The sequence below is a fragment of the Artemia franciscana genome, chromosome 4 (genome assembly GCF_032884065.1).
Source record: "Artemia franciscana chromosome 4, ASM3288406v1, whole genome shotgun sequence".
NCBI classification, from domain to species: Eukaryota; Metazoa; Arthropoda; class Branchiopoda; order Anostraca; family Artemiidae; genus Artemia; species Artemia franciscana.
The window spans coordinates 41450620-41463649 of record NC_088866.1 but is presented as its reverse complement, the minus strand read 5'-3'; the positions used below and the strand labels follow the sequence as shown (position 1 = coordinate 41463649).

The window sequence follows — 13030 nt, the reverse complement described above, 5'->3', positions numbered from 1 at the left end:
ATGCATCTGCAACTCCCTACGCTTAAAGAATAATGAGTTGCGTGTATCCACGTGGCATTTGCTTCCCCCACTCCATAGCTGCTGTCTCTCAGTCAATTGGTCAGCAATTTTCAGCCTGACAATGCTTTTATTGCTTCTTCCTCTAGGCAATTCTATAGTCGTTACCACGAATTGTTAAAAGTTTTTAGAAGTAATTTTTTCTAGCAAGTAAATACAACTTTCAAAAGAGCTTTGTTTTTGATAAGGTTAATTGCTACAGAAATGAAAGCAAATCGAAAAATTGAATATTTTCTTTTCGTGGGATATTCAAACTTGATGAATTTGATTTGAGCTGTTTCCTATGGTTCTGTGGTGGTGCAGTTGGTTCTACCTTGGCTTGGTAACACGGAACCCAGAGATCGAACCCGGCTGTAGCAACACACTGCAGGGTGGACGCAGGGACGTTAGTAGTCAAGGAGAATCTGGTTTTAGCCTGCTGTACAACGAGTTAAGAAAAAAATGTAAGAAAAGAAAATGCTAGCCCCTAGGTTTCTTTTCCCTGTAGGTCACACATAATAGAAAAGTGCTTACGATTTAAATATTTTAATTCAAGTCATATCTTTACTATCTAACTCGAAACATATTTTCATCAAGTTAAACTTAAAGAGAAAATTAGTTATATGGTCGCTGGTAATTCTTACAGGTCATAACATGCAGGGTCTAGTCTTTATCAGCCGGATTTCATTTTTAAGTGCTTTCCAAAATGATAAATTAGAGAAGGAGTTGTTTTGTAAACGGTCAACGTTTGGTGATTATACATTTGGGATCAAGGGGACCACTCTATGGGGGGAGGATTTATGAGGGCTTATACATTAAATGTCTTAAATCCTCCCTATAAATCTCTGATTTAAAAGTCGCTGGAAAGGCTGTTTTAAAAGGTCCTAAAACTACTATGTTGTATTAATATCTTGCAGAAATATAACATGTATTTCTTTAAATTAAACAAACTCATGCAAAAACTGCTATCAACTACAACTTTGCTCATATATGCCAAAATTATTTATATATTGCTCATACAAATGTGACAATCAAATGTATATAGATAAAAATGACACAATAACAAACCTAACAATAACGACACTGATTTTAAAGATCGGAATTTGCGTGTTCAAACCTAACTAGTAGGAGCAGCTACTGACTTAAAAATTGCATTGCTTGCATATGTCTAATCGATCGTTTTTATACTATGGATTTCTGTTGTTGGTTTTCTGTGTAACATGTCATTGATTTCTGCTTTTTATTAGCACGTGGTGGAGACAAGGTGGTGCCAGCCGCTCAAATTCGAGCAGCTCCGATGAAAAGAGCTAAGTGGCACTTGGGTATTCGTTCCCAAAGCAAGCCACATGACATCATGTATGAAGTTTATCGTGCCATGAAAGCTTTGAGCTTTGTAAGTTATATTTTTTTTGTATTTACTCTCCTTTTTTATTTTTTCATTTGTCACTAGCCATTTACATTTTAACCGCTTACAGGTAAGCAGTTAAAATAAAGTGGTTAGGAAAAAATATCGCGAACGTTCGATATAAATTTATGGATTCTGAAGTGCAACCGTCATTTTTGATAGAAATTTTCACATATATTTTTAGGCTATACTTAGTTTTTCAAAAGTTCATTTTCTTGAAAGAATCGTTTTGTTGGTTTTTGCTATTTTAACCACAACATGTCAAAATGAAGTCAAACTTTCAGACATCCTGGAGACTTAGGTTTAACTAATATTATCAACTTCCACGCTATTTCCAAAACAGTATTTCCACGCCATTTCCTGTAAGTAGTTACAGGTAAGCGGTAGGGAAACATAGTGTTTTCTTCGACCACCTGAAGAGTATGAATGTGCGAATGATAAGACGGCTTTATTCAAAGAAAACACCTACTGTAATTGTAGGTTACTTTGATTCTTGGACTATTTTCGTTTGTTTAAAATGTAAGGTAGCGACAGTTTGCCTTCAGATTCGAGGGCGCTGGTGTAAAGGCATGAAATTTTCTCCTGGCGGAACAAAATTATCTACGATACTTATTTCAACCCTGTGTAACATTATTTGTAGAGCTTAGTTATCCTTGATCGCTTTTCTTGTTTTTACAAATCTTTTCCCTTTTTATTTCAAAATAAGTGGGGTATAGGACCTGCTCTTCAGGTTACAGATCTTGGCAAGAAGGAATAAGGCAATATTAGTATTTGGTAGTTGTTTCTGCTACTGATGGTCAATAACGCCTTTAATTAAAGGCCTGGCTTTGAGAAACAAAATTGTGTCAAACCGTGTAAAGGTCCGTAGTCTACTTTCAAACTCTACAGGAGAAAAAAAAATCTACGAAACCGACTAAACTGTAGCTGAACATGCGTTCTAGGAATTCTTTCTGTGCAAACTTTTTCTTCTATTTTTTATTGAAAAGCTGAAATTCATTTTTTCTGGATATGTGCTTCACACAACTTTTAGAGTTCAGAGCTCATTTATTGGACAATAAATTTACACAGAATACATTGAAAAGCACATTTTCAGTGTACATTTTAAATTACAATACCATAAGTTTTAGTTATATAAAAGCAATAAAAGCTTAAAATTAGGTTCATTAGACCTCTGAGCTCGTAGAAAAAAAAGAAAATAACCAAAGCAGTTGAAAATTTTTCTACTAACAGTAATTTGGTGATTTATGATATTGTCAAGTTTATATATACAGGAATAGTGTTTTCATTCAGATTACTCTTGATAAGATAAGGTCTATTCTAAGCTAAGATTCTGAAAAATGGCTATCACAAATCCAGATGTCTAATTCGCACTTTAGAGGCAATAAACACAAAAAAACAAGCAAATATAATAGGGCTAGTCAAGAATTTTTTCTATATCAAAATGCCAAAAAGATGGTTTAAGAAATGTAAAAACAATTAAAGCTTGTAGGAATAAACAGAAATAAAACAAATTAAAACACAAGGACAATTAATGTCGTGACGTACAAAGACACAGCTTAGTAAAAAAAAGAGACTATAAAAAAAGCTCGAGGTTAGCATGATAAACATTTAACAATTGCTTGGTAAAATTAGAGTGAGGAGGGAGATAATAAGGGGAATTATCTGGAAAATGTGGAAGTTTCTTATTTCTGGAATGAAATAGGAAAATAAGGGCCTTTACCCTCATTGAAGAGAATTCTTAGGCGCCTTTTTTTGTACTGTATCTATTCTGTCTAAAAATTCATTGTTGATGTCAGGGTGCCAAATAAGGTAGGCGTACTCGAGTATTGGCAGTACAAATGAGAAAGGAATCCTCAAACAATGTGACATATGAAATTTGGATTTTTAAGGAGTTTAAAGAGGGAAAAAATGGCATTTGAGTGTTTTAAAGTATCATTTATATGGTAATCTCTTTTTAAGTCACTTGCGATCTTAATACCCAGTAATTAAATATTACTAACTCACATGGGGGATTATACAGGTTGAGAAAGAAATTGATTGCTAAGATTATTGATTTTAAAGGACTGACTGTAATATCATCTGAAACCTGTTCCCGGGTATCAATGAGGCAACTGTTTAAGTTTCTGAAGTATGTCTCTAAGACACTCAAATCATCAAAAAATTCCTATTTACCCAAGAAATTCGTGCTAGAGCTTTTTATCATTGAAAAGAAATAAAATTAGGGCTAAGATGGCTCCCTGGGGCACACCATTGTAAATTGGGAAGGGGGCAGAACATACATTTAGGTATTTGACAACTTGTGGTCTGTAAAAGAGGAAAAACGTAATTATTCTAATTAAATAGGGGTAAACTTGATATTCATTCAAAAGTTTTTCTACCAATATATTGTGGTCAATTAACCAAAGCTTTGTGCAAGTCCACTGCTATAATATTGGACAAGGTATTGGGTTTTTCAAGTTAAACATATTTATTGTCTATAAGGTGAACAAGATAGTGGGTAGTGGATGTCGATCATGATTTAAATATTACTAATAAGCCTTGGAAAATCATAAATTGTATAAAAAGATCAGACAATTTTGTCCAGCATGTTTTTCACGTTTGTCCTCAACGATACGAAATTAAGCCTTAGAATAATTGTTCTAAAAGCTCTAATAACCTCGATCGATTAATCATGTTTACTGAAACTTGGAAATACATTCAAACAACGCAAATTTAAGGTTATTGACTATTGTGAATACGCTCTACTTGTATTTCTTATTTTAGGAGTGGAAAACCGTAAACGCTTATCATGTCAGAGTAAGGAAGACAAACTCTGTAACGGGAAAGCATGTGAAGATGTCGCTGCAGTTATATCAAGTTGATCACCGGTCATATCTTTTGGATTTTAAAAGCCTATGCACTGAAGAGCATGAGGGTTTAATGACGAGTTTATCTGGATCGGCATTGTCATCTAGCGGTTAGTCGTCTTTTATATTTTTCATTTGGTAGGTTTTGTTCATAATATGGCTAGGTCATGGTTATAGGATACGTGAATACTAGAATAATGGATTACTAAATACTCTTGAAAAGCGTAATAGAAATGTTAAACCCCCTAGACTCAGGTTGATTGGAAGAAAAATATCAAAGTGATTTCTTGGAGGGTGGGAAAAGAATGACTTTTAAGCATCATAGGACGGAGGAGGAGTTTTGCCGATAACTCCTCAGGGATTAATGGAGTTTATAGTATTAGTGTCACATCTGTAATAAATTATCATTTGAATACTGTAATGACTTACTTACTTGACTTGAGTCCCATCCGGCCTTGGTGGTCGTCTCGGGGTCTCTCTCCTCACGAGCGAATGTATTTGCCGCCTATACTGCCCTCTGTTTTGTGCCAATCTGAGAAGACCTGGGAGGTTGCACTCGGAGAAGTTCTCCTTCCAGCGCTTCAGAGGGCGACCGTGTGGGCGAGAACCATGGATGCGACTTTCGAAGGCAATTTTCGGTAGTTGGTCGTTGCACATGTGCTGGACGTGACCAAGCCACCTCTAATTTTTGGACACGGACCCTGTTCAGGGTGGTAGTGCTATACTGCGGTCTTTTGAGTAGGTCAGCATTTGAGACTCGATCTACGTATGTTATGCCAGCGATTCGACGTAGCAGCTTTGTCTCAAACGCGGTGAATCCCCTGAAGTCATCTACTCTGACTATCCATGTTTCACAACCGTGCACAGCTATAGAAATGATGATGGAGCAGAATAGTTTAAGTTTTTTGCTTCACGGAGATTCGATTTTGCTTCCATATTGGCATCAGAGCTTTGAAGTTGGCGCTGCCCAGAGCGAGGCGTATTTTGATGTCCACTGAGTGATTATTGTCGGTCGTGATCTGGCTCCATATGTGAAGATGTCTACCCATTATATTTTCGCTCCATTAAGCTTTATTTTTGGTAGGGATGGGTTATTGAACCTTGACACGCGCACGAATTTCGTTTTATCCTTGTTAATTTTCATTCCGAAGGTTCCTGTAACTACTTCCAGGTTATCTGCTTTGGTTTGGAGTTCAGCGACGGATCCAGTGAGCATGTCGATGTCATCTGCGTATGCCAGCTTGTCGATTACGATTCCTCCTATCATTGCCTCATTGGTTGCTTCAAAATGCGACATTAAGCAATGGAGGAAGAGTTGAAACATGTAAGGTGAGAGGATGCATCCTTGCAAAACACCAACAGAAGTTGGAATTCTTAGGTCGTTCCCTCAACTGTTTGTACTTGGCTTTTGAACCGCTAATACGTGTTACGAATAAGTGGTACGATATTTGACGGACGCCCTAATCCAGTAGTATATGCCGAAGGCCATCTCTCCAAATTAAGTCAAAAGCTTGTTCGAAGTCACTAAAGAGTTTATAGAGGGTCCTGACCCTATTCAAGGTATTTTTCCATTACTTGACGGATGACAAAATCTGGTTTATGGTCGAGCGGTTCGCTCGGAAACCCGCCTGATACTCTGGCATGATATGACTGGTCAGTGCTTTTATTCTGTCAAGTAGTATCTTGGTCAACACTTTGGCAGGTTGGCTTGTCAGGCTGATTGGATAAAAATTTATATCAAATAAGATACAAATTCTTATTTGAGGCCCTGAATACGAGGGAAATTGGCCGATCTAGCTGAACAAAATTCAATGTATATACTCCATTGTAATGAATAATACATATCAGTGTGTGCAATAATGGTAATCTGGTACGGCATCAAACAAATATTCCTGTTTTGTGTGATTCTACTGCAATCGTTTTGTAATTGTTGTAATCTACTGTAACCTTTTTGTTGTTATTGCTCATTTTCCACACCAACTAATTTATGGACTATGTTGCATACCAACTGGAAATTGGGGTTTCAACCTTATATGAGTCTAATTTTCTAATTTTTTCAATCATATTTTTTTTAGAATTTTATATAATTTATTAATTATGAACAATCTAGACACAAACATTTGTCTTATTATGATAATTTGTTGGCATTGGAATAGACAATTTCTAGTGATGGAGTTACACTTCTTGGAAAGTGCACAAGAAAAATAAGGTAGTGTTATTTGCTGTTGTTTTTTTTATGTGGGTTCATAACCAAAACATTACAGCATTGGAATATTTGATTAGTTTGGTCTCATGCAGTGATGCAAAGATATGGAATTATCCTTAGCTATGAAAACTGTTACTAGTTCGATTACCTGAAACTTTGAGGGAAGGAAAACCAAAAGTAATACTCACAAAAGCTAGTCTGATGGATACACACCAGGAAACTTTCAAATCTTGCCCTGATAACTGTTATTGTCATTCAATGGAGGTTGATTTAACTTAATAATTTGAGGGTGTATTATAATAAAATGTGGATTACTGATTGTTCAGCTAATGTGATACGCAAAGAAACTATCAGGAACTCCAATTACACTTTTATTGGCCTTAATAAAAAAAAACTAGTGGCTTTTGTTCTTATAATAATGTCTGTATTCATTTTTTGTCTCAGACATGTACTTCAGTCATGCTTCTATGAGTGGAAAGATAGTAAATTAAATTTGCTGTAATAGATGTAGATATTTACTGAAATAGATTTACTGGCATCTATTAAGTAATTTCTAGTTTTTCCATTTGTAAAGATATTTCAGCTGTTTCTGAATCCTGTAAAAATATATTATTTGCTTTAATATCGATTTTGAATTAAATCCATAATACTGAGCTTGGTTTTAAAGTTTTAGTCATTTGAGTGACTCATTTTTCTTGAACTATATACGGTACTAGCCATGTTTTTCATGTGATTCACTTGTTTTCTGAAGTTTTGACAATCATGGTAATAAATCACAGTAATAAAGCACATCACTTCTTTTTATCTTTTTTATGTTTTGAACTAATTTCATTTCAGGCGCTCATCAAGGTGGACATCACACAATGGAATTCTTTGAAATGTGTGCTGCTTTGATTACCCAACTTGCCAAGTGAATGCGAAGCCCCCATTGTTGAGTTGGAAATGAATTTATTGACTTTTCGCACATTGTAGTTTGAGCTAGCTGCGTAAAACACTGTCTTTAATATTGACCCCCAGTTCGGTTAAAAGGATTGACTACCCTTTAAGGAGAATTAAATAGTCTGTGCTATAGTTCAGTTTAAATTTAAATTCCAATGTTAGTTTTACCATCAGAAACCATGCTACTCCTGTGGTCAGTTACGTCAACTACACGGGGTCGCCTGTGGAGCTTGAAGGTGGAAAGTGCCCCACCTTTTACCCATTTGACTATTATCTCCATATCCACCCATTTAAGGTTTATCACTACCTTTGTTGAGGATAGGTACAGTGCTGTTGTTTTTTTTTGTTTTTTTTTTACATTATGAGGAGCAAGTACATGCGGAGAATTCTCGTTTGACGTTTGGGCTAATTTCTCAAAATACAGAAAATTATCTTCGTCAAAACTAGCGGCAAAACTGCTACAGAAGAAGGGAAATCTCTGAGACACTGAAAAAAACTACAACGATTTTTTTTTTACTATGTCAACAGTACTTCTTTTGCAAACAATCTCTCACAAACAAATAGAAAATATGTAAGAGCAAAAACAAACACATAGTAGATTTCGCTTGTTTCTGAAGTGTTTTAATGTGATGTCTGTTTGATATTCGGAAGTTATTTCCTTTTGCCTCCTTATCAAGATATTCGCAGTACGGTCTCTGGCTGATTTGGGGTAACCAAAGTGACTCATCTTAGATTCGCTTGTATTTATTGCCATTGGCAGGCAATTTGATAATTGGTTGCCACGTGGAAAAAATTCCAAGCAGAAATAATCGCTAAATGTCAAGATACGAGGTCCATTTGACGCCCCTTCAACACTCCCAAAAGTTTTAGTTTGATTTCTTAAGCCATTCTTGAGATGTTTCAGATGCCCTGTTTAGCTAACCTGTGTACAAATAGTGCCTTTTAATTTTAATTTCTACTACACCATAGATAGACTCCTGTCCTACAAGGGGTTTAAGAAAATATTTTTGTCCCCTTGACCCTTCCACCTTACTCTAACACTACTTGGAAGTTCCAACTCCATCCCCCAAGCATTCCTGAAGATATTGCAGATACAGTAGTGCCATATCTTTCAATCTGCTCCGTACTTTTCATTTGTTTTTTTTTTCATTTACAAATAACTTTTTCTTGTTGGGTTTTCATCGAAATAAAAAAAGGAAAACAACATAATTACTTCTTGATTTTGAAACATAAAATTTTGTCTCTCCCAGCAGAAATAATTAACAAATGGCCTTGTTCAAGCTGCAGTAAGAGTAGTTATATTCGTTTTATGTGGTATAAAAGATACATAACGAAAACTAGTGGCATATTATCGTTTTTTTTGCTATTAGTATATCTGTACTAAAAATCTTGATATCTGTTTGATATTACGAGTAATATTAAAACTAATGTTGTTTTTGTCGTCAATTACCTGCCTCAGGCTTTCTAAAAATAAAAACGGTGAAAACTTCATGAAAAAAAGGCTCTTATTCATGATTAAGCTCTTACGCATGATGTTTCCCTGAAATATTTCTATAATAGTCATAGAGAGAACTATTGATTATTATTGTTCTTAGTGACGAAAGCATGTTGTTAGTGCAGTATATTAGCATCTTTTGGTGCATATTCTTGGACTTTAGTGTTTTAACGCTGTTTGATTTGTTACAGTATATCTTTGATATACCAGAAAATTTTCTTAATATCCTTTAATGTCCAATGGTATGTTTTTAATGTCCTTGCTTTAATTGTAATGTTTTGTTGTTGTAGATTAGGAAATAAAATTTATGCTAACGGTCCATCTTTTTGAAAGAGTATTCTCATATATCACTAGCATTATAGAGTTTATTATTCCACAATTTTTTTTTGATTCTGGCCTGTTGCTGCCACAGATATTTTCGTTCAAATAGAAGTGATTGATATTATGCCCCAGTGTTACGAGACGAGAATTTTTTAAAACGTATTGACAAACATTTTCATCTTTGTTTTTTAGTGAGGCTAGAACTTAAAAAAAAAGATCCAGTCTTAATAGAGAACATCAAAATTGGGACCACATAACTTTAGAATTAGTGCTTGAGTGAAAGAAAAAAAGTATCCAAAAAAATATGTTTCACTGAAAAACATGCTTACTTTTTATTTTGTTGGATAAACTTGTACGCTTTATCTTTATTCGTCTTGTGTCTTCAGTAAAGTGTATATTCTTAGCTGTGGAGCTAAACAGCCAATTGTTATTTTTAGATGTTTCGAAGTTTAACAAAATTTAAAGAATTTGTGATAAGAAATATTCATGGACCTAGAAAAAACATTTTGTTTTATCCTGAGCCCTTTGGCCAGAAAACACATCTTTTTTTCAATTTTAGCTATGATCTGGTCCCTTGGAGATCCGAGGACTGCTATTTCATCTCAGCAACACTGATTCTCTGATCTTACCTCTCATTTAGAAGATGAAATAGCTTTTTTAATGTGCAAAAAAAAGAACAAAATTAACAACCCTCCTCCTTAAATTTTCGTCCTCCAAATTAAAGCAATCCAAAAATAACTTATCAAATAATGAATATCAAAGCTCCAAAATAAATAAATAGGCAAAATATAAAAATAATTGCAATTAAGCAACCATTCTATTCAAATCTCGTAACAGAATAAATCGTTCTTTTTCTGAAAGTCTTCTTTAATCTTCGGTTCAAGGGTCTCTCACAAATATATTCAATGAGGTGTTATTGAAAGAGAGGATCAGGTTGACACCATCCTCGGAACAAATAGATAATTAAAATGAACATGAATAATGGTGATGCAATGATGACGCCCTATTAAATAACCCTTCAAAGCATTTAGCTACACAATTCTGCAGAAATACTGGCTGGTGAACAAACAACGGAGCATAAAGATTTTTAATACCTGTAGTCAGTATGATATGTGTTTCCTGGTAACACTTCCTAACTGATTCGTACAGTGACCGATCCGTCAGAACTCAAATAGCACTACTTTCAAGTAATTATGTGTGAAAGATGGAAATGTTTTAAGCCACATGCTGCTACAAAACAGAATATAAGGATGTGTTACAGAAAAGTAAAGGTGTCCCAAAATTCTAAGTGAGAAAAATTGTTTCCAATTACGGATTACGCCAATTTTACGAATTTGGCTTCCGCCTAGAATACATACATGTTTCTGAAATGATAAGCTCCAAGACATTTTATCTATTTTAATCTTGAAACCTTACCAGAATCAATTATTATTTCAGCAGGTCAAGTGTATCTGGTGAACGGAATAAAGCTAGACTTACAGACGTTGAGCCATGGTAATTCACCCTTAGCACAGCTTAGATACAAATACAGTTATGAAAATTCAATTTATTTTTGGAACACAGTGCGCGGTAGCGATGCTAGCGGCTGGAGACAGGGAACTGGTAGCACAGCTTAGATAACCAGTATTGGTATCTAAGCTGTGTATGCAACAAAAGAAAATTACGTTCCTGCCTATGGTGCTGTAGTACGATCTACGTGTCGAAGCTCGAGCTTGGAGGAGGCACCAAGTTCAGAGCTCTGTATTGAAAGCTTCTAATGGGCAAGATAGGAGTTTTCATAACTGTATATTTGTATCTAAGCTGTGACCCTTAGCCATTGTATTGATCCAATTTACTAAGTAAGTTAATTGTGACTGGGGCAGATCAGCAGCTTTAGTTGTTGTCAGGAATCGAATGGCATCATCAAGAGACGCTAGCAATAGCTTTCAGGTCACTAATATGGTGCTGGATATTTGGTATATATCTCGAAGCATCAGAACCAACCCCAACAGTGACCCTTAGGACACTTTATACGATATTGGCTGCAGGCTAAAAAGTCTAAATAATGTCCAAAATATTCAGATTAAAAAACTTTTCTCTTCACTTAAATAAGTTCTTGAAAAAAAGGAGTATTTAGTCGAATATAATTCCTCTCTCACTTCTGGATCAATATTGGATGGATAATAGTATCGAATACTTTCATACTGTCAGAAAAAGGTGCCCCTACTGTAAACTATTTGTCAATAGCTTCATCCAAAAGCCATCCTGTCCTCCGGCTTTTCCAAAACCAAATAAAAATTCGATGGTTTTTAAAAGTTGTATAACCTTAAATAAAACATTTTCAATACCTTGGGCTACAACTGGAAGAATATATATTGTTCTGCAAAATGATGGCAAGGTATCAATTGACTTTGGTGACATACAAAAAATTCATATTTATATTTTTATTGACGGTGTCAAAAATCTTGATGCATATAGATTAAAAGACCATTTTATAGAGGAGATCTGCTCTCACAAGATCTTAATTAAAAATTTCCTGTGCTGGAGAGTGGTTTCTGATTGAAAAGTAAACTTTCCAGTTGTTCCTTTACTGAGTGTAGAAACATTATAGTTGATCCATATTGAGGTGCGTCAATAACAGCTAGAAAAAAAAAAAATCATATTTGTTAATTTTCATCTGGACTATCTCAGTTCAATTGCCAGCCATTTCAACTTGTGAGTACGGTAGTCATTTTAACATTGAAATTTGAGTAGCAGACATAAGCTGACGTTCCTCTGGACAGAGGTGTGCTCATTCCAAGGATACTGGAATACCGGGCCAACGCGTGGAGGGAGCAGAGCAAGCCCTGACGTCCCTCCGGTATACATTTAGGGACCAAGCATACCATCGTACAGAAGTACCTGCTCAGCAAAATGTGGTTATGAATAAAGTTTTTTGTAAATTTTAAAAATGATTGGAAATATTGTAATTTTTTAAAATAATGTTTTGCCCCTATCCTGGCAAAAATTCTTGTGTCTCAAAAATAATAAAAAATGGAAGTGCTTTGTGTCACAATATATTTTGCTTTACACAAAGAACATTGAAATCTAAAACTTCTGTTCAACTTTGCCCTCTGTGAATTCTCAACGAAAACAGGGTACATAAGGTCAACCCTGAGAAAAAAAGTAAGTGGGATCTATGAATTTCTTGATTGGTTAGATTAAACTGAACAAGCATCTTAGGAAACATCCCTACTGCATATTTTCGTAGATAGAAAGCTGAAAACTCTATTCAAAGTTTTTAAAAATTTTGAATTTGATGGTGTAATTTCCATCAAGATATTACCATGTTTGGGGATGTTTTCCCCTTTGTCAAAACTATCGCAATTGATATTACAGCAATTTCTTTGGGAAAGTAACTTTAGATAGAATAATTTAATCTGGAATTTGTTTTAGATCGGGCTAAAAATGAATTGCTTTGGTGTGTGTTATGTCTTTCAAATCACCATTTCTTATATTATGAGTTATTGTTAGGAAGAATGGTGGCTAGTACTTAGAAGCACATAACAAACAACAATTACCAGACAGAGTCCTTTCAAAGAAAAACTTTAAAATATCTATGCAAAGTTTCTTTTTCAAATCTATTATTCATTGCTACTTATTTCTGGAAACCAAATATTGGAGCTACTTGGAGATAGGAAGAGGGTACAAATAAAACACTGTTAGAATACAAAATCACAGGTGTAAAGAAAGTAAACTTTTTATGGAATTATCATTTTTAATGGAAAATTAAAATGAAATAGAATATTTTTATTCAAATATGA

General features: G+C 34.8%; 1 protein-coding gene across 1 annotated transcript in view; it reads left to right on the top strand.

Moving 5' to 3' along the window:
- The window catches only part of LOC136026438 (5'-AMP-activated protein kinase catalytic subunit alpha-2-like), a 47442-nt gene extending 38196 nt beyond the window's left edge, over nt 1-9246 (top strand). Inside the window, exons 8-10 of the mRNA XM_065703033.1 lie at nt 1284-1429; nt 4205-4397; nt 7331-9246. Of these exons, the coding sequence (XP_065559105.1) occupies nt 1284-1429; nt 4205-4397; nt 7331-7407 (416 nt within the window). The 3' untranslated portion in view covers nt 7408-9246. The remainder of the gene's footprint in view (nt 1-1283; nt 1430-4204; nt 4398-7330) is intronic.
- Nucleotides 9247-13030: the final 3784 nt, after the last annotated feature.